The sequence below is a fragment of the Globicephala melas genome, chromosome 7, assembly GCF_963455315.2.
Source record: "Globicephala melas chromosome 7, mGloMel1.2, whole genome shotgun sequence".
Classification (NCBI taxonomy): Eukaryota; Metazoa; Chordata; class Mammalia; order Artiodactyla; family Delphinidae; genus Globicephala; species Globicephala melas.
Genome location: NC_083320.1, coordinates 46306965 through 46329838, shown reverse-complemented (window position 1 = coordinate 46329838; position 22874 = coordinate 46306965). Strand labels below are relative to the sequence as shown.

Below are 22874 nucleotides of genomic sequence, written 5' to 3'. Positions count from 1 at the left end.
ATAAATGTTTCAAAAATACCTTAAAAATATCTTAATGGAAACAGAAGCTCTTGGATTTCATTAGCTTTGCTACCAAATGTATCACACAAAGTATGTTATGTGCAAAAAAAAAAAATTATTTGTCATTTTATTAAGCTATTATCAAGGAGCTTTTGAAAAAAAAGACATACAAATCACATAAACTGAAGATCAACTGTCACTGATTTAATCCAAGACACATACTTATTTGATATTTTAATATCTTTATACCATAAAAAAGTTACTAAAAATATCCCTGTCACACATATTTTTATTAGAATTTTTAAAAAGAGGCAAGATAATTGCATCGTAAAATGTTCTTCATAAGTAAATAATTAAAACTGCACATATACCAGAAAAACTAGCAATTAACCCGTTTTTAAGAATGGACCTAAGGGACCCATAATAATGTAATGAGGTAGTTTTCTTTCAAAAATATTTTAAATGCATTTAAAATTAGTCATGTTTACCTTCTGTTTGTTGAACAGGGTCTTGCATAATTTTTTGGTAACATTCATATTGAGCCGTCATGATTTTATTTCTAGTAACACCCAACTGAATTAAGTCACCAGGGTTCTCTTCTGATTCTGCTATGACAAGAATCTAAGGGATTAAAGAAAAATAAAACTTCAGAATTGTGAGAATGTCTGTGAGAAGCAGTCTGTCACATTAAAAAACAGTAAGTGCAGTGATGTACTGCAGGGTCATCAGGCTCTGGGGGGAAATTCCTGATTTGTAGTGTTTGCCAATTTCCATCGTGTAAATATCCCTACTATGTCCAATTTCAAACCACCACCAAGAGTTGCCAATGGCCCCAGTGAGCAGCATAGTCCACAGTTCCCTCTCAGAAGACTGTGGGAGCCAGCTCCAGGCCATGTATCTGGAATGCAGACAGCTGTATTCAAAATTCACCTCTATTTTTTGACCTGGGAGTCAAAATATTTAACTGGGAGTTTAAAATATTTAATATTTAATAGACAAGATATTTAACCACCCCCTCTACCACTACCAAAACTTCTGCTTTCTTATTGTAAATGGGATAAAATAGTATCAAGATAACAGAGGGGAAGTGTCTAGCACATGGTAAATGCTTAAAATTGTTGCCATTTTTATAATTACATTTTGATAATCAAAATAATGACAAGTTCATTTATGATGTTGGTAAACAGAATTTTTATTGTATGCACATCAATAAAGGTTTTAGGCAAGGTATATATTTATATTCTTCCACTTTAGTAGCCTTATTTTAAGCTTCACTTATACTTTAATTTCTACATGACTTTTTTTCCTGTTTTGTAGCATGAAGCCTGTATAAACCTTTCTTCAACCTTATTTCTTCTTTGCTTTTGCATAATTCCTATTAATTATTTTCCATAAACAGTTATCTTTCTATTCCTATTTTGTTTCCTTATTTTTGATTTTCTATTCTCTAGCAGGAAGTTGAATTTAATTTAAATTTAAAATAAATAGTAAACGTCCCTCAGTATGTGGCACCACTCAAGTTTCACCATCACCTCACCACCATTTAATATTAACTTTTTTATTCTTTGATTGGCTTTAATCTCTTAATAAAGATTTATGCAGCTGTTGTGCTGCACAAGTAATAAATGGAAATTTATAACATCAAGAAAAAATTCTTTCCTCCTGTTCTCAGTTTATAGAATTGCATAAAATCAATATCATTTTTATTGTTACTTAAAAACTCAAGTTTGCACATTGTCTGAATGAATTCAAGAGAAACGGTCACAATTCCTTAAATTACAATAATCAGATTGGTAATCTGTTACAGAACTACCTACAGGGAACCAACTTTGGCCTGTGCAGCTCATTGGCATGCTCAATGGAGGGTGGGAGCTGAAGAAACAGGAATCCTGTTTCTTGAATTTCAGTCTGTTTACTTAAGATAACATCTAAGAAGTGCAGAATTTGGACTGCTCCTAGACTTGAGAATGTTTTTAAATACAAAGGATGACAGGAGAGTAGTTGTGCTTTTTTCCCATTTAGGTTTTCTATATTTTTCTTGAGTTTCTTTGTTTGAATCTTTGTGGGGTTTACTTGGAAACACCACAAGAAAATTATTTGCTGGCACAGAATTAGGTGAGATTATGTCTCTGAGTTTCTCAACATATAATAAGAGTATAGTCACTGTTTTAACGTGAAACAGGGAAAAATAGGAACAAAAATTTCTGTAAATAAAAATAAAATTAAATGTCTATGACCTATGACCCCTCGAGTACATCAATTGCTTTTTAGTCATCCTTAGTCTACCCTCCACCTCCAGCCCCACGTCCCCTGCATATACATGCAGAGGCATGCAGGAATGCACATACTCACATACACATCTGCCTCAAACTTAGCATCCATGCCTGTCAGAAAATGGGCACTTAATAATTATTTGAGTGAATGGGTAAGGAAATTAATTTAAAACATAGTGCATGATTCCGAAGTGCTTTTCAATCAATACAGGTCAATCAGTTGGCAGAATGGGAGAAAAATCAACAGGTTGGAATTGCTTTTTTAATAGATCTAACTCAGAATCAGCAGGTCTGATTGAAAATATTTCATCTATTATGTACGACTGTACCATAGAGCCATTCCATTTTTCTTTCGAACTCTGGTAATGGCTTTTCTCTGGCGTCCGCACATTTGTGTTCATCATCCCTCCACCCACACTGCACTATCATACTGTTGTGCCTGCTACAGGACTAAAAGCCTAAAAAGGTACACTGAAGGGAAACAAATGATTGCTGTGTTGATTAGATATAAAAATGTACTTAATTTATGCATCCAATAACTACATGTATTTTTGTGTTATTAGCCTTTATCAATTATGGGTATGTTGGAAGTTAAAACAGAAATAATCATAGATAGGGAGATACATTAGAGAAATTTATGCTTACCATAAGAAAAGGCAAGAGAAACAGAAAATACAGGACACTCTTTTTCTCCATCATTAAAGCCAAGATGAAATATGTTATATAATATAAATCAAACTGCAATAGAAAATAAAAGAAATATAATTTAGCAATATTTATGAAATAAACATAGATGGCTCTCAATGGAAAAAATGTTAAAACTACACAATAATTTTGCTTTAAGGATTGGATTAATAGTCTTACATATTACAAATGTTAAGAGCATCATGGCTTAAAGTACTAAAGAGCTTAATTAAATACATTTTAATTTAACTTAATTAGCCTTACAAGCAGGAAAGCCTCTTACAGATATATTTTTAAGTAATTAGAAAACATCTCACTTTCTTTACCTTTACCAAAGTTGGGATAAAAAGTACAAAGTAAAGAGTTTCACGAGAACATAAAAGCACAAATTTTGATAGCATATTTTACTATAAAGCTTACCTTTATTTCCGATAAGTATTAATATTATTTTTAATTTTATGACTCTTCAACAGTTTAAGGGAAAAATTTGTATTTGGGCCAATTTCTTGAGAGTTAACATCCATAAGTCATAAAAATGGCCTTATGATTTAATAGAAATTATTCTTCACTTCAGCATTCAAGTTTTTAATCAAAAGTAAAAGATTCCCTAAGTCATCTATATTATTAAAATAAGTTTACAGGAGATGGGAAATACCAAATAAAAGTATTTCTGTTGAGTATTTCTAATGATAGATACAGTTCTCTGCTAACTTCTTAATTCTAAGAGACAAACATTGCAGGAGTAACGTGTATAATGCTTACTCCCTCTAAGTTCCATGATCAACATACTCTGGCAGTATTTTTATGAAATATAAATGACCATGGTTTAGTCATAAAATATAGTATTTATTTAACTGAATGAGTAAAAAATATTTTTCAAAGGAGATAAAAATCTAATCAATAGATATTTGCCAGTGGACTATGAACTTAGATTTGATTTTGTTAGGAAACATGTCATGATTTTTATTATAGGGCAAATGTTAGAATAAGAATTATAAAAAACTTTTCTTCATTTTACTTAGCATTTGCATTATCACATGCAATGAGAGCATGCCATTAACTAGCACACAGAATCTATGCCATTGCTTGCCCTCATCAATGACTTACCTAGAAGAAACTTTTCTTTTTATTGTAGCAATCTTCCAAATAATGTTTTCTCTTCAATCAGCTACACTGGGCTTTTATTATTAGCTGATCTTTAAAAAATACAACCCAGAAAAAAAAAAAATAGGAAGAATTCCATTAATTTTAGATGTAAAAAATCGTGTTGTAATAGAGAGAAAACAATGAATCAAAGTTTTTGCAATTCAAAAATTAATGAGTTGATATTTTAGTTTTTATTGCATGGAACAATGAGAAAAATCTAATTTTCCAATACTTAACATTCACAATTGTCTCCAGACTCAAATCACATTTTCTCTTGGATTATACTCAAAACTGTCTTGAAAAATTTCTTAAATCCAGGGTCATGACCTGAAATATTGATATAATAATTTAATATTATTTCAATGAGCCAAAATCATTTCCATAATAAATTTAAAATTTCAAAGAAAATGCCACTAGAAAAATGATATTTTTATTAAGCTATTCCAATTTTTAAAAATCTGTTTTGCTTACAATATATTTGAGTTTTGTCACAAAAATTTGTTGTTTTCCATTATATGGAAAAACTTAATGTCAATTTTCATTTATCCAGGATGGTCAAAACACTAGCAATTAACTGAATCTTTTACTTAAGTAAATTTCAAAGAACTAGAGTATGATAAAAGGACTTTTAAATTAAACTGTATTTTAAACTTCCTTTGAATAATTTTATGTAATATTTATTGGAATGTGTTAATCTTAGTTATATCTATTTCCCTAGCTTGTGTGGTGTCTCACAGGCAGAAACCATATCTGATTGATCTTTGTATCCTTTGTCTCTGGCAGTTAATTTACATTTGCTGTATAAATCAATGAATAAATAAATAAACAAATGAAACAATAAAGTACTTTAGGATTTTAAGCTTACAATCAGGAATACTAATCATAACTATTAGTGAACTGTCATTTCTTCTATTAGAAGACTTTAAGTAGTGTTTGAATCTATACTGACACTGAAAATTGGGGAAAAAAGTTCTTATATCAGCATGTTTACTTTCCTACAGAATAAAGTCCTTTATTCAGTTTTTGAGTCCTGTGGTCGTTTGGATATTGAATAAGCAGTAGTTTACTGTACTGTCTTTGGAAGTCATAAAGCTTAAGCCAAATTTAAAACATTAGTCGTCCACATTTTTCTGTATTAAATACATATAAAACACACAGATTTACAAACAGGAATGTAAAGAAATATTGATATTGTTTTATTTGGAAATCAGATAGGTTTTTATGAAGCAATGCTTTGATGATTTACATGAGTCAAGACTAAATTACCTTCCATGTGTACATGGGCTCAAAAATTGAAGGAAAAAGTGCCTTAAAAAACATGTTTGAAGTTTTCCTATATCCAACATATTTGAAAAACAGTTCATGTAACAATAGCAGTTATTTTTGTTGCTTATCTAATGGGTTTCAAAATCAGAATTCCAAAAAGTATCTTAGTGAAATATCTCTTAGCATGCAATAGATCATCCTGGCACCAATAATTAAGAGGACTTTATTCAACTCACAAAATATTGATCAGTGCAAGTAATTCCACTTTTACAGCTTTCTCTCTTTACCCTATTCCCTAGCGATTTGGAAAATGGGCTACTAGGGACAAGATTGTATTCTGCACTGTGTAAACTTGTAGCACTCCTAACCAAGGGGGCAGGTTCATGATCTCTGATTTTATCAAGGATGCAGCAGCAAGTTTGGGTGCCAGTCTTTCAAAAACGTGGTGGACACCTGTACTCTTCATTAGATCTAGCAATGTCCATTTCATGTGGTGATACAATTCGCTTGAGGCATCTACTCTACGAAGGACTCATTAAATTTCCCTACAAGCAGACACATATGGCGAGTGGTAGTTATGGAAGAATCACCTCTTTCACCAAGAGCTCCCTAGGCCAATAATGGAGGGATCATGACTGGGCATATAGATAATGCCATTGCAGATACATATGAAGGTCAGTTTAGATTGAGCCTCATATTGGTAGGTGTAATGGCATGATTATTACTAGGAGAAGTATGTTTACTTGTACTCCTAGGTTTAGCTTATTGGTTCTTTGTATACAGCCTCTCATATGTTCATTCAGCAAGTGGTTCTCTCTTCTATGTTTAGCTTATTCCAAATTTATCTTTGCTGAAGTTCACTTGATATCAATTGACCTAAGCTGTTAAGTAAATTATTGTAAATTTCTCAGTTCTAGTTAAACCATTTACTGACAACTGAGTTGCATGTTGCCTGGTGAAATACATAGTAGCTCCCATTCAATTTGGAGGAGAGATCAAGTACATAATTAAAGGAGGTCAAGTTAAATGCCTAAATCTGGTAGTGGATTTTTCCAAGTGAACTTAGGTTTGTTTCATGGGAAAAGCACTTCTTCAAAACTGAGAAAGCTCTAATTTAAACTTAAGTGAATCTGTAATCACAGTGGTACTAGTAGTAGTTACTGGCATTTTCTGTTTCTGCTAGCCTCATGGATCCTATAAATACCATTTCATTATCACACCTCAAAATTAAAGTGGAAGATTTGGTTCTACTACTAGAAACAAAATAACTTTCTTTACTGTACACATAGAATAAAAAATAGCTTATAAATAGTCTACAAGCTTCTTGACCAAAGAATCACCAAAATAAAATTAAAATGATTGATTTCATCACAGAAAGAACTTTGACTTGAGACCTCAACTAACTTTTGAAATATAGCTTCCTAGTCACTCAAGGCTTTATGTAGCATCATTCTGGGTTCATTTCTTAAAATTTCAGTAGATCTGCAGCCCAAGACAGTTCTACCTTTTTTTAAACAGTTCTACATTTCCAAGTCCACAAAATTTAACCAATCTTCTTGGCTTACTTCAGTGTAAAAACATGTTTTATTCTACATAAACATAATAGATTAGTGTGACTTAATCAATACTAATTTACCAGAACATAAAAGCATAAATCCAGTGCCTTTCAAACCCGCTTCTTATTTTCTCAGATTTTTATTATACATATACACATTTTCCATTAATTTATTTTTCTTAATAATAATTCTTATTTTTAGTTGAGTCACCTAACCCTAATATTAAAAGTGTATGTTCACTCCAAGATTAAGAAAAAAAACCCAACTTTTGTTTTCCACTCCTTCATTTCCAAAATATCTTGGATTTTCAGAGGCCCTAAGCCATATTCTCTCCTCCTTTTATTTATCCAGTCACTATAAAGTTGGCTAACAGAAGCATTTCCCACACATATCTAATTTGCCGTTAAGTATCCTGAACCTTTGTGTGAGCAAAGTGAGGCTGTTTCCTATCTAGTTACATGTCTTCCTTTATGGCATATTAAACAAGCTATATTTCTCCTGAATCAAAACAAGGGAAAAGCACTTTTCAATCTCAATATTCTACATGTCTATGACAAATGCAAACTTCTTTCTGTCATTTTATACTATGTGGAACAGATTGTGCCACTAAAACAAGTATCCAAGTACAAGACCTGGTTACCTGTTATTCGCTCCTCACTGCTTATTTTTTGGCAAAACGTAAGTCTTTGTGCTAGAATGATTCTTGCAAATTACTGTCTTTACTTCCACTAGAGTCTTTGAGAAAGAAATTCCAGTATAAGGTTTTAATTCCCCACCCCCATCCTGACCTGGAATGTTCCTAACACTTTCAATCCATGAAGCAGTAAGAAAATTAAAATATAAATAGACTTCTCTTTCCTGAAGATCTGTTACTGATGTAAGAAAATCAAACTGTAAGTCCTTTTTTATAATATGGCTTGGGGTTTTCATTATTTAATGAACAGTTACTAAATTACTGTTGTAACATAAAACAGAATTCCACAGAGTGTGGGTTAATGGATCACCTGTATCAGAATCACCACCAGAACTTGCTGAACACGTGAGAATGTCTAGGGCCCACAACAGAACCTCTGCATCAGAACCTTCAGAACTTTGGAATCTGCACGTTTTGCAAGCACCTGAGGAAATTCATGGCCTGTTAAATTTTGGGAAGCACATTATAAATACATCATCATCATTTGGCCATGTTGAAACCTGGACACACTTATATTCCTCTGTCCCTAGGTACTAGCCAGACTATTTTAAAAGTACTATTAAGTATAAATCAAGCAAAATATTCTGCAGTGTTCTCAGGCATAATTAATATCTGAGAACTTCCAGAGCAAGTTATTCAAATATCCTATTTTAAAACATTTCATGTACTGTTGTAATTATTCCTTTGTACCGTTTGTGCCTCTAGATTGTGAGCACAGGAAGAATAGGACATGCATCATATTAATCTCTGTGACTCCAAACCCTAGCAAAGTGGGGGCATAAAGAGGGTATATCAAGTATGTTTTGAGTAGGTTACTTACAAAATGAATTTAATCAAGTTGAAGAAAGCTTGTGTTCTGGGATGTTCTCAACCCTCTCAAACATATTAAAATTTTCTGATACCTTAAAAAAGTCATTGCCTGGATTGTAGTCCAAGAAATTCAGATTCAATTCATCTTGACTATGGCCCAGGTATAAGCATTTTATCAAGTTTCCTAGGTGATACAGGAATATACAGCTAAATTTGAGAACCAGTGGGATAGACAGAAGAATACTGTGGTAGGCAGAATAATGAGCCTCCGAAGATTTCCATACCTAATCCCCAGAATCTGCAATTTTAAGGTTATGGACTTTAAAATAGGAAGATTATCCTAGATTCTCATGAATTATCCTGGTAGGCCTAAACCCAGCCCTTCAAAGTAGAAGAGGAAGGTCAGAGTGATGCAGCAGAAGAAAGGAAGCAGAAGAGATATGGCAACATAAGGAGTTGATGCACCATTACTGGCTGTGCCATGCAGGAGCTCATGTACAAGGACCAGAAATAGGCCTCTAGAAGATAAAGGTGGCCCTCAAACTAACAGCCAGCAAGCAAATGGGGACTCAACTGTACATCCTCAAGGAACTGAATTTTGCCAACAACCTGAATGAGTCCAAAAGCAGATTCTCTCCAGGATCTTCAGAAGAAAACACAGCTCTGCCAACACCTTGACTTTGGCCTTGTGAGACTTGGGATAGAGAAACCAGCCAAGCCCATAGGACTTCTGACCTATAGAACTGTGAGATAATAACGGTGTGTTGTTTTAAGCCACTAAATTTGTGGCAATTTTTTACAGCTGTGAGAAAAAACTAGGTACAACTACTTACCTGATCAAAAATTAATTTTCCCATCAAAACTAAGTGGTAATCTTCTGCTTCCCAACTGGTCAGTCATTCCTCCTAACTCTAGAATACAGATCTTTTTCAATTTATGATAGGGTTATCTCCTGATAAATCATAAATTGAAAATATCATAAGTCAAAAATGCATTTAATATACCTAACCTACTGAACACCATAGCTTAGCCTAACCTACTTTAAACATACTCAAATCACTTACATTAGCCTACAGTTGGGCAAAATCACCTAACACAAATACTATTTTATAATAAAGTGTTGAATATTTCATGTAACATATTGAATACTATACTGAAAATGAAAAACAGAAGGTTTTATGAGTACAAAATGGTTGTAAGTGTATCAGTTTTTTACCTTCATGATCTTGTGGCTGACTGGGAGCTGCAGCTGCTGCCACTGCCCAGCATCACAAGAGAATGTCATACCACATATTGCTTGCCTGGGAAAAGATCAAAATTCAAAGTAGGGTTTCTACTGAATGTGTATTGCTTTCACATTATCATAAAGTCAAACCATTGTAAGTTGGGGACTGTCTATGTATTCATTATACTGCAAGGCAATCACGTTAGCTAGCAGAATTTCTTTCTAGCTGCTCCTAAATTGCTGTGTGATTTTGAGAAAATCGATTCAACTTTTTTTCTGCATGGTTTACCCAACTAGAAAATGGGTACTCAACTTGATCTTTAGCTTCTTGTTTGCTACTGCATCCTTGTTAGAAGAGGTATGCTGGAGTCAGAGAGCCATATTTTCAAACTTAAGCTCTTGCAACACTTAAACTCACTAAATCTATTTCCTGACCTGAAAGTGGGTGTACAAGTAGTGGCTGAATCAATGTTGCCTAGAATTTTTATCATAACTCATCTTGTCAGTGTGTTAAATTGGATAATAGATATAAAGAATTTGTCTAATAATAAATACACAATAAGCATTAGCTCTTGCTATTATCATTATTACTATATTATTTCAATCAGTTGTCACAATGCTAATCTCAACTGAATGAACCAGCATACATATTTTAGTGATTTGGCCAAGGTCACATAGAAGCTTAGGGCTGACGCAAAGCTAAGAACTCAGATTCTCTGACCCTAAATCTGGGCCCCTTTGTCCTGCACCATCCTGACTTAGAGGACTGAGTCATTTATTTGGATAATTAAGGTTTAAAAAGTGCAGAATACATTTCTATTTTGCTTATTCAGTTGTTTTATTTAACCGGCCATTCATTCATTGCATTGCATTTTATTTTTATTCATAAGACACATTTATAATTTTTTTCTGGCACAATTTCTTCTTTTAATTCCTTTCCTTAGAAATGTTGTGACATTTGATTTTTTTTTTTTTTAACTTATATTAGTAAATGGCTTGACAACTCAGACTTGCCATTCTGCTAAGGTACCAAAATCAAAAACACATGTATTGTCTCACTTGCAAGCACTTTAAAGTGCAGTTTAGATTAAGAAGTACTTCTAGAAATTCAATTAGTCATCTTACCCTATTTCTTGAGCAACTACTTTCACTTAGTTGTGCACGGAGACAGAAGTGAACACAAGTTAAGATTTCTGCTCTCAATGAAAATATTTATCAAGTTAGATAGTGGTAATCTTACACTGATTTTAGAGGATTCGTTCAGTACTTTTAAACACAGTCCATAAGAGTCATTCATGAGGTTCTAAAAAAGGATGATTTCACAACATTTAAGAAAGGAAGCTAGTGCTGGGCCTCAGTCAGTACACTTGCAATGAGCTTGAGCAGGTTACATACCTTCTCAGGTGTCTCATTTGTAAAACAAAAGAGTAGGATAAGATAAATTTAAATATTGAATAAAGGTTCAAAATTTATATAAAAAGAAAAAAATGGTTAGTATAGGAACAGTTTTGTTGAAAGTAACCCAAATCCCAAGTATCCTTGAAACCAAGTCTTTCCTGAAACTTTTTTCTGGCTCAGGAAGACTTTCTCTAGGTCTCCTACTACCAATTACCCAAAAGGAGTTTGAGTTTGAATCTAAGACAGTGGAAAGTGGACCATTTGGCTAGATGCTCTTTCTTTTGTTACATGGGAATTCAGGGAAAAGGTATCTAGGCCAAAAAAAAAATCGCATCTTGATTTCACCTCTTCATATACTGCCTCTTTTTAAGAGCCATTCTTACTTCTGAAAGGCCATTTGTAAAAAAAAAAAAAAAAAAAAGGGCTAGTTCTCTCTTCTGCACTGCAGAAAATTGAAATTAGAAAAGCAAACATACTTCCTCATAAGCCCCCTTGCCAGACTTCTCAGAATGGAATCTGATCAGTTCATCTAGGCCAAGCTAAACTTATTACCATCATCACTGGAATAGCCTTAATGCTCCTAATACTGGAAACCAACAATTTCTGAAATTTAGCTACATTGGTTTTTATCTGTTTTTCATTTAACAGAAAATGACTTAGGTAAAAATTTAAAAATCATACAGTGCCAAAAATTACAGGACATGTTAAGAAATGATGCAACAATATACCCAACAAGTTAATTAATGAAAGAGTAAGAAAAATTATTACATTTAATTTATCAAAATCCTATGAGTGACTTAGTATAAAAACACATCTAATATTTAAAAAGGCAATAAAAACTCTCATAAAAACCTCCAGAAAGTATTTTATTTTTGAAATGACACCTTAGTTTAATAATAACCATTAAATTCCAAATGCTAAGAAAACATATATTGTAAATATTGTCCCATTGCTAAAGATACAGTTTTCCTTTTTCCAAAGTTATTGAAATAAAGTAATATCCAACTGATATTTATAATTAGCATAATTGAGGGACAATGTGTGAGGTCAGTTACAAGTAGAGGCAGTAGTTGTACTGATTACTAATATGAGTAAGATTTCCTGATTTTAAAACCCAACTCAGCCTCACACTTGCAAGTTAAAAAACTTCATTAAGAATAGTTTTCTCATTTGCAAAATAGTTTTTAAACCAAAAGGCTATTGTGAAAATAAAATGAGATAATGTACCTAAACATTTTAGAACACAGTAAATGTTAGTTATTATTATTATATCACATTAAAATTTTTAATAATATAAGTAAGTTCATACATGTTTTAAGTTATTTGTTACAATTTCAATAGCATTATAGGTGAAAATTAATCCTATATTTCAAGGTGATCATGATAAGCATCTTGACTTTTTATCTTCTGTAGAAATAATATGATTGTTTCTATTGTCACTTAAATCAGTTATGAAAATATTGAGTTAAGTGAATGATAACAAGTATATTCCAAATATAATATCCATCTAGTTAATAAATAACTGCATATTTCCTAATGCTGAGCTTATATAAACTAAAACTCTAGCAAATTGTACACATTGTAATCAGTCACACTGTAAAGAATATAACATGCTAATCCAATTAAAAACAAGGTATAAAACCTCTCAAATTTGACTTTAATTTTAGGTTGACTGTAACAGCCTTTACTAACATTGTATTGGAACCAAAAAGAAAAACATTGACTCTATGCTTACTTGCTTATCTAATGAACATTCCAGGGTGAATAGTTGAATAACCATTAAAGAGAGATAATATTGTGATTAAATTTAGGACTTCATTTTACACTCTGAAGTACTTACTCATGGGAATAATTTTCCCATTGTGGGCATAATTAGCCATTTCCGGTGATTTTGGTCACCTTCTTTTTATTTGAAAGAGGCAAGTGGCCAAATATCAGCCTAATTAGTAAAAGGTAGGTGGGAACCTGAAAAAAATTGCTTTGTACTTGATGGAACAATCTCCCTCCAGGAGATCTAATATGGAAAGAATTGCTTGCCCAAGAGCATAGAAACAAAATACATCTTTCCAGCTCTTTGGACTACGAGCTTTATACCTATTTCCCTTCCACAAAGTCAGGAATCAAGTTCTATGCGAAAACATGTTTTCTTCCTCAGACAATAAAATCAGAAAGTATATAATTCTGCTGGAGTTTTAATTTGAATTAACGTAATAGTCCATCATAAAAGTTATGGTATTTTTGTTATTTGTTTTCAATCTTTCTCAAAAAAAATTTTTTAAACACCACCTACTAGCATATCTCAGCATTTCGGAACCACGGGAACTCTGTTGATACTGTTGGTCTGGCACACTTTCTTTTTTTCCCTGAAAAAATGAACCTCTCTTTCCACTGGAAAATCTGTTCCCTCTGGTTCAAGTGAGGCTGCTCTACTGAGGTAGGAAGTGACTGAAAACTGGTCAGATTAGCACAATCCTCTGATTTAGGTTGATTTAGGCATGAAAATGTGATCCAATCTGTACTGTCAAAATTCTCCCTGGGACATTTCTTTTAATGTTATCAGGGAAAACCCATCAAGTTACATTTTATGCCTAAACAGGATTGATTTGGAGTTTTGTCTCTTGCAACCAACACGTTTCTAACTAACAATTTGAGAAATGCTAGTGTAGTGGAAAGATTACTAAGAAGGTTCCATTTTGCATTCTGCCTAGCTTTACCGAGCCTAAGATAGTTACGCTGCCAGCCCCCAGTTTCCTGACCTGTAAAATAAGATGACTTCAATCTCTCTTATACCTTGTAATCTAAATATCTCCAAATTATTTTCTTTTTTACCAAGGCAGGACATCATTATTCATTTCCAAAGCATATTCCAAGCCCAGCCAATATGAGTTCATAAACTAACTTTTTCCACCCAATATATCTATGATGTGATTGTTTTTTTCTAAATTTGAAATAGCCTTAACCATATATGCCCTTGGATAATCCACAGCTAATATGTGCCCGCAATAAGATATTTATAGCTAATTCAAAAAGTAAATGCAACTCTTACATGAAAACAAGTGAATAAATTTTTGTGACCTTGGGTTAGGCAATATTTTTTGACATGATACCAAAAGCACAAGTGACCAAAAAAAAAAGATAAATTGGACTACAACAAAATTAGAAACTTTCGTGTTACACATGATACCATCAAGAAAATGATGAGACAACTCACAGAATGGGAGAAAATATTTGCAAATTACGTATTTGGGAAAGGACTTGTATTCAGAATATACAAAGAACTATTACTACTATTAGATAATAAAAAGACAATCCAATTAAAAATGGGCAAAATATCTGAACAGACATTTCTCCACAGAGATATATGAATCACCAATAAGCATATGAAAAAAATGTTCAACATCACTAGTCATAGGGAAATGCAATTCAAAACCACAATAAGTTATGAGTTCCTACCCACCAGGATAGCTGTAGTGAAAAAGATAGACAATAACAAGTAGGAAAGGATGTGAAGAAATTGTAACTTTTATACATTGCTGGTGGGAATGTAAAATGGTACAGCTGCTTTGGAAAGTGGTTTAACAGTTTTTCAAAATATTAAACATAGAGTTACCATATAACCCAGCAATTCTACTCTAGATATTTACCTAAGAGAAATGAAAACATATATCCAAAAAACCACTTGTACTTGAATGTTCATGGCAGTATTATTTTTAATAGCCAAAAAGTGGAAACAACTCAAATGTCTATCAACTGATGAATGGATAAACAAAATGTGATATATCCCCCAAATGATATATTTTTTGTCAATAAAAAGAAAGGAATACTTATACATACTACAACATGGATAAACCTTGTCAACAGTAAGCTAAGTAAAAGAACCCAGCCACAAAAGACACATATTATGTGATTCCTTTTATATGAAATGTCCAGAACAGGTAAACCTATAAAAACAGAGACCGTATTAGTGGTTGCTTTGGGCTGGGGGAGAGTGGTAAAGGGGAGTAATTGCTAATGGGTACGGAGATCCTTTTTAGGGTGATGAAATGTTCTAAAATTAGATTGTGGTGATAGTGGCACAACCCTGTGAATATGCTAAAGCCATTGAATTATACACTTTAAATCGATGGACTATATGTTATATGATTTATATCTTAAAAAGTAAATGCAAAATAAGGTGTGTATATCTAAGGGAAGATTTACACTAGATTTAGTAGAACATCTAGTCTCATTTCTCTCTTCTTTGTCAAGGGACAAATAATTTTCATGTTGTAAACCAAAATACATTGACCAAAAAACCTGCCTAGTTTACATGGATGTATACTAAGTTGTCCCTTCAATTTGATGCATTATCTCATGTTCAGCAACACCCAATCAACCCTATTTTACATGCTTAGTACTGTTTTGATTTGTAAGGAAAAGTACATTTGCATTGAAATTTGCTTTCACCTCATACAAAAAAATTTTACATTTCCCTTGAAGAATAAATATGTTTACTTAAAATAGCCATTGTACACAATTGAGCAAAAAGTATAATGATATCTAAGAAAATTTCCCTTAGTTTTAAATAGGATTTGTAGTTGTTTATCTCTTTTCTCTTGACAGTAATTTCTCTTCTCTACATTTCTATAGCATTATTTCATTTTCTGATAGGAGTAGAAACTGACAATTTGTATACAAAAATGCAGATATTTTTATCTCATTTGAGGCATATTTTAATTGTGTGATTACAAACCATAACAACAAAGAAATAGCACACAGGAGTATTAGCAAGAAAGAGAAGAGAAATTATTGAACTTTGGTTCATTCTTGGAAATAAACCCTGGTTAAAAATCCTATATCCCAGGACTTCCCTGATGGTCCAGTGGTTAAGAATCTGCCTTCCAATGCAGAAAATGCGGGTTCCATTCCTGGTCGGGGAACTAAGATCCCACATGCTATGGGGCAACTAAGCCCCCATGCCACAACTAGAGAAGCCCACGTGCCGCAACAAAAACCTAGCACAACGAAAAAAAAATCTTATATCCCAAATATTTCCCTTTTATGACGTTATTAATAGGTAAAAGAAAAGTGAAAGAAGAATAGAGAAAAAGGAAAGAAGGGGGGAAAGAAGAAAGAGGGAGGGAATGTGTGTCTCAAGTAAATGCACACTTTATTTAAAATTAACTCTATTTTTCATTATTTTTATAAAGAATCAAACAGAAGGTTGATACTACTAAAATTTGTTCCTTTACAGATTTCTTTTTCTCACAACCAATAAACATAATTCCACCTTAATATTTTTTAGTATATTCATTTGAATATAAAATTTATTTGTTTGAAATATATATATCAAAAGCTATGTTAAATACTGGGGATCCAGAAATGCTATAATTTTTTACCTTAGAGGTAGTAAAAAATCTTGTAGGGGAAAAAGATGTACAAATGTAGATAATAAAGTATTATAGATGGTCAATAAATATTTGTAGTGTCTGATCAGATAGAATGATGCATTTTAGATAGGAGAAGTGTGTGTGTGGGTGTGCACGCTCATGCATGTAGAGAGAAACATATAGAATATGACACTTATGTGGAGTTTCAAAAAATCAGTAATTTGGAAGTGTCAGGTGCTAAAAAGATGCACGTACTTATGAGATAAGGCTTTCTTGAAAGACAGGGATGCAAATTAAAGATGATATTTTCTGTCATATTGAAGAGTTTTGATTTAACGCTCTAGGCTATAGATTTTCATCTCTATGCCTACTCTGATTTGCTGTTGATGGCAGGCAGTATTGCTGCACTGAGCAGTGATGAGGTTGAGTCTAGGCTCAGTGAGCATCACTGATGCATCAGTGATGTCTGCCATGGGCATCATCCTAAGAAGGAATGACAAGTATTCAAAATATTTGCTAGCCCAGCTGCAGAAAAATCATAATAATAATAATTGTAGGGGAATTAAGTAGTAAAACAGTACGTCAAGATTTTCATTTTACAAAGTATGAGGGTTAATTCAGAGATGGTGACAAGGGCAGTTGTACAGAGATGAATTAGAATACTGCAGTGACTTCTAAGTAAGTGAGGCAAAAAAATACTGTAATCATGGAGGCTGGAACTAAGATTAATAATGTGGGGATGGAAAGCAATATTTAAAAGTCAGAGATACTAAAAAGGTTAAACTATGAAGATATTAGAATTCAGTTGAGTGTAATTAACCTAAATGAATCCCCCCAATTCTAATATGAGTATCTGGCTTCCGGTCAGTAATATAGGGTCTACAACAGAGGAAAACAAGTGTGGGAAAATATCTGAGTACAGATGAGATATTCTGAAGAAGAAAATGCCTGAGAGTGTTTGTCTAGATAGTTCTGGAAATTAGTAAGGAAGGGCCTTGAAATAAAATGTTCACACTCATCATAATATAATAGAACAGTAAAAGATGCCATTTTTTCCAGAAACACTGTCTATAATGGGAAAGGATTAGACAGTGTACTCTAAGAGATGTACATGGAATTGAATTGGAGCACATTTCAAAAACACTGGTGGAATTTAAGGAATTCCTTCCTTCAAAAGGAAGACTGTGTGTTGATAGAGGATAGATGTAGAGCTTTCTAGAGACTAGGAACTAGAAACACAAAGGCATAGGTTCATGAAAGAGCAAGGTTTGTGTGAGTAAGGGTAAAGGGGCAGGCTTGAAGGAACTTGAGAATCTTTAGGAAATCAATGCGGAGAAACCTGGATATGTGACTTGAAACATTTCCCAGGCACCCAGTCCCATGATGTACTCTACAACTGCTGTAATTTTGCACATACCAAACACAGCTTATTTTTAATTATTTAGTCCTGTGACTAAATCTGGGTTGTAATTTAAAAATAGATATTCCATTGCAAAAGAAGTTACACAGGAAGAAGCTCCTTGCTGAATTAAGCCATGCTTAAGTGAGAACTGCTGCTTAAGAACAACACGTTCCCTGTGAAAAAAAGATGGCAAGTCCCTTTCAGCGAGTCTAACCTTTATGGAGTGCTATTATCAACTCAATTTTATGTTTTTTCCTGTTTCACAAACATGTTCCCAAAAGACTTTTAAAATAGCTTTCTTTCCTGCTAAATTGTTGTGCAAGCACTTTTTCTGAATCTCAGCCTTAACTGGACCAGGATGTGTTAAAGAAAAAAAATGCCCTATCACTCTTGACATGGTATAATAGGCCTTAACAACAACAGTAAAACATTTTCCTAACCTGACTGCCCCTCCTCTCACTGAATCTTGAGACAGTGCATTTTCATGAAAATGCAAAATACCCTGAAGAAACAACAGAAGAGACAATTTACCAAAAAAAGTCACCATTTTAAATCAAGTGAAAAATCTGTCCACCGAAGTAGGATTTTTCTCCAAATAAAGAGAAAAAAATTACTACAGAAAATAAATGTTTTGTAAGAGTTAAAATAACCTAAAAGAAAATAAATTAGTCATATGAAATGGTCCCCTAGGTACCCAGTAAGTTGATCTTTCTTTTTTTTTCTTCTTTTGGAGGAAAAGAAAAGAATCACAACATCCTGAAATCTGTCTTGGTTACTTCAAAACAAACCCCAAGCATTTTGGGGGCAAGTTCATCAAACTGCAACTCAGGTTGTAGTGTTATGCATGTCTATCTTTGCAGAGAGAAGTGTTTCTCCATCAAAAGTCTTTCTAAACAGCAATCAAAATAGCAATCTCAGAAAAGGAAAAAAAAAAAAAAAAAGGAAGAGAAGGAGGAGAAGGAGGGAGAGGAGGGGGAAGAAGAGGAAAGTAAATAAAAGATAAACACAGCCTCATGGCCACTTTGATGGGGGCTATGGCTAGAAAACTCACATGTGGCTTTCTGGGACAGGAGTCAGTGCATTTATCTGAACAGTATGCTGCTTTTGGCAACGGATAACGACAACTTTTTAAAAATAACAGTAGGGGACTTGTATTGGGGAAAAAAAAAGACAGGAAAACGGTAGAAAGCAAGATGCAGGGCAAAGAGCACAGGTTTTTGCGTCAATGGGCTCTGGTTTTGGATACCAGCTGTAGTATTTACAAACTGGGAATGTAGGCAGAAACCTAACCTGCAACATTTACCTGGGTTTCTGTAGTTCTCAGATGGGCATTGCACTTCTATCTTAAGTATACCTATGGGGGTTAAATGTAATAACCCACGTAATCACCTGTTGCTATCTGGGAAGTGATAAGTACTCAGAAAGTAGTGGTCTCTATTCTCCCCTGCAGCGGACGAGAATGCCATGGTTTGCCTTAATCGGTCTCAGTGACAAGACTTGCAATTTTGGGTAAAATTATATGTGAATATTTAACAATGCCAACCTCCTCAGCTTTCTGTAAAAGAGGAGATTATTGGCCATCAAAAGCCTGGGATTTACCATGTTCAAAGGGGAGTGACAATGGACTGTAAATCCAAAATTGCTTGTTTTCTCATGAACACTACTTTGCTCAATACATAGCACTGCTAACCCTTGCTCTGTTAGGAGGTACCATTTCATATATATACATATACATATATACATATACATATATATATATATATACACACACACACACACACACATATACACACATACACGACATCAGGCCTTTTTACTAAGAAGGTAATAAACACCAGTGTTCCAGTCTCTTCTTTAGATCCCCAGGACAATATTATTAAGGAGGTGAAATCTTTTATTCTTTGTCACAAACACATACCCTATGAAGATTTCTACATCTGCATTATCAATTGTTTTTGATTTTCTTAATCCCGGGATGAAAAAAACCAGTAAAACTGAAGACATCAGATATATTATCTGGAAACAGGGAGTTTTTAGCTGGAGGCAGAATAGTGCAAAGATATAAAACATAAAGAGTTGAAGGAGAAAGAAAGAAAAAACTTGGAGCAGTTCTTAGGTAAGCTTATTTTGTTGTCCAAAACAATTAAAATTAATACAGACATATATATAACACAAAATAATTCGATTAATAATTTATTATTTCTTAATTAAATAGTACTCTTTGTGTTTTAAGACATAATGTTGCCTTTTAATATAAAATAGTATGAATGTGGGGCTGTAAGTAGCTGGGCTTTATCCCTTCATTCTTATGGTTAAAACTGAATTCTGGCCCACCTCACCACCATCCCCAGCCAAAGAAAGAAAAAGAAAAGAGGGAAAAAGTTGATATGTTTGTTCGTGGCAAAGAAACAATAAAAACAATACCTTATCTCAAAAAAAGATTTTGAAGCTCAAAAATAATTTCTTGTTCTGTAAAATTGCATATATTTTGATTTAGCTCATTGTTTTATGAAAATTATTTGTAACTATTTGATTTAGCTCTTACCTTTTATGAAAATTATTTGTTAGCCCTTACCATTTTATGAAAATTATATGTACTTAAAAAATTGGAAATAAATTCATTAACTAATGAAGATGTTTAGAATACTCCATTCACAATTCAACGTAAGTTTTCTGTTAAATATCTTTATTGTGAAGAAAATCTTAGGAGGATTCTACCTCTGCATAATGGTGGGTACAATTGATAAGAAAAAGGAGGAAAAAAAGAGGACGTATTGGGGAACCTAAGATTATAAGTCTGTTTGTTTGGGTATATCTATGGTCTCTTAAAGTAATCATTGCTTAAAACACTGTGGTTGGTACTTAAAATAAGCAACTAATAAGTTTTGAAAAAGATGTGGTTTGGTCCTTTTGTGTGTGTGTGTGTGTGTGTGTGTGTGTGTGTGTATTCTTACATAAGAGAGGGAGAGAGAGAGAGAGAGAGAGAGAGCTAAAACTGGAAGACAGAAGGACAGGATTTCCCATTTTATTTCCTACACAGGGAAGGAGTGATGGAATCCACACCATTAAATACACACATTAACTACTTAACTGGAAAATCTTTTAGTCAGATATAAGAAGAGCAGAATTCTCGGAAAAAATAGAACTGTTTGTCCTATAATGCTAATGATGCTTTATGAAGGATCTAATTACTGTCTTTTCAGGACTTATCTTTGGCTCTCTCATCCTCAGGAAACCCTCTCTGAATCCCTTATGTCCCTAATGTTCCCACCACAGAGAGACTGCACCCTCTTACAGCACATTATCACACTAGACTTAGTTCAGTCTGGTTTTTTACTTTCTCCCACCAAATGTGAGTGCTATTTGAGGGCGTTTGAGGGTACTGCCTTACTAACCTTTGGGTCCCCAGGACATTGCCTGGTGTGTAGTAACCTTTACCAGTTTTTTTAATGAATGAACAAATGAAATAAATATTCATCACAAAATATGTCTATAGTTATAATAATTAAAATCGTTTTAATGATTTACAAAGACTGATCACAGCAAAATTCATGTGTATTTAGGAAGAGTGTATGACTATTTAAAAATGGTTTGTCTCATCCATTTGTCAAATAAAGAAATACACTTAAACTAGTCCAAAAAATGTTTTCTCTCAGACGGTTGAAGAAAATTTTTAAAAATTAGTGGGTGATAATATCATGGCGATTAAAATTGGCAAGTTGTGAACATTTTCAAATGAACTGCTTCTTTTAATTCTAAAATAGTGCATATTCAAAAATTTAGTGGCATATTTTTGCTGTTAATCCTGGAAATTTGTGCTGACTTTTATATTCTAAGAGAAAAAAAAAACAAATTTAGAAATAAAAGAATGAGAAATATTTTGGCATGAGGTAAGGGCTGAGTTAAAGTGAGATATAAATATATGCTGCTTGATATTAAAGTTTTCTTTAACGTTAAGCATATATTTAGGTAAAATGTTGCTATTCTAAAAAATTCGAATAGCTTCAGGTTGAGTGTGAATAAAACCAGCGTTCTAATTTTAGCCAAACCTGGGGATCACAGCGGAAAAGGAGTGAAGGCCGGCTCTAGTGTGACCTAAAGCTTCTTGTGCATAGTGCGGTAAGATTACTAGTATTTTCACCTCTATATGTTGTCTTGGTTTCTGTCACTAAACAAGCTCTATATAATTTGAAAAAAAACCATTTACCTTTGGTAGTCTCAGTTTTGTACTGTTTTGTTTTTAAATCTGTAAAATAAGGGTATTGGACTAGATTCTTAAGGTCCTTTTTTGTTCTTTAATTCTACTGTTCTGAGGGGAAATATCATTGTTATTTTATCTAAGATATATATATTAATGTAAATCCATTAAGTATTGAAAGCTAAACTAAAGAAAATTTTCCTCACTAATTTGTTTCAGATCTACATGCAACAAATATTACAGTTTGCAAAATAATGCTATTTTGATATCTATTTAAATATTTAGAAAACATTTTTGGATTTCATTTTTTAGCTTTAGTGAGTTTTTTTCTTTTTTTTTCCTCCTCCCAATGCCTTAATAAATGAGTAAGGCAACACTTTTAAGAAGCATGACAGTATATTTTAAAGTTTATTTAAAACATTATTAAGAAATAGGCAATCTGTTGATAGAAATAAAACTCAAAGATGCCTAATGTGATATTCATAAAATTATATTACATGCTATATATCTTTCTTTTAAAAAGGTAGGATGATATGGAAGCCCAAACACCTACTAAATGAAATATATGAATGAATTCACTATAACCTTTCCCTGGAGTCTCTGTTCTGTACAAATGAAAATTTAAAAACTCCCTTCTGTAGCTGGCTTTTTTTTTTTTTTTTTTTTTTGCCCTTGTGATAATCCAGAACGGATCTTGAATTTTATTGTAATTCGTATACAAATCCTCCCATCTCAGAAATGCTACCAAGGAAATTTTAGTAAAAGAAATTAAGTAATTTAATCACTGTATAGTTGACTGAAATAATTATACTCCAGTGATAGCTAAAGAATAGCTCAACCAAGAAGAAAAAGG

General features: G+C 33.0%; 1 protein-coding gene across 7 annotated transcripts in view; it reads right to left on the bottom strand.

Moving 5' to 3' along the window:
• CALCRL (calcitonin receptor like receptor) overlaps nucleotides 1–22874 on the bottom strand; it is a 105319-nt gene that overhangs the window by 40270 nt on the left and 42175 nt on the right. For 2 of the 7 annotated variants that reach the window (XM_060302159.2, XM_060302160.2), the window contains 3 exons: nucleotides 4065–4430; nucleotides 2919–3011; nucleotides 489–621 (listed from right to left, as the gene is read on the bottom strand). In XM_060302159.2, coding sequence (XP_060158142.1) covers nucleotides 489–621; nucleotides 2919–2972 — 187 coding nt within the window. In that variant the 5' untranslated portion in view covers nucleotides 2973–3011; nucleotides 4065–4430. Of the gene's footprint in view, nucleotides 1–488; nucleotides 622–2918; nucleotides 3012–4064; nucleotides 4431–7929; nucleotides 8044–22874 lie in introns of those variants that run through there. The other 5 variants (XM_060302163.2, XM_060302165.2, XM_070045941.1 and 2 more) reach the window with 4 other exon arrangements.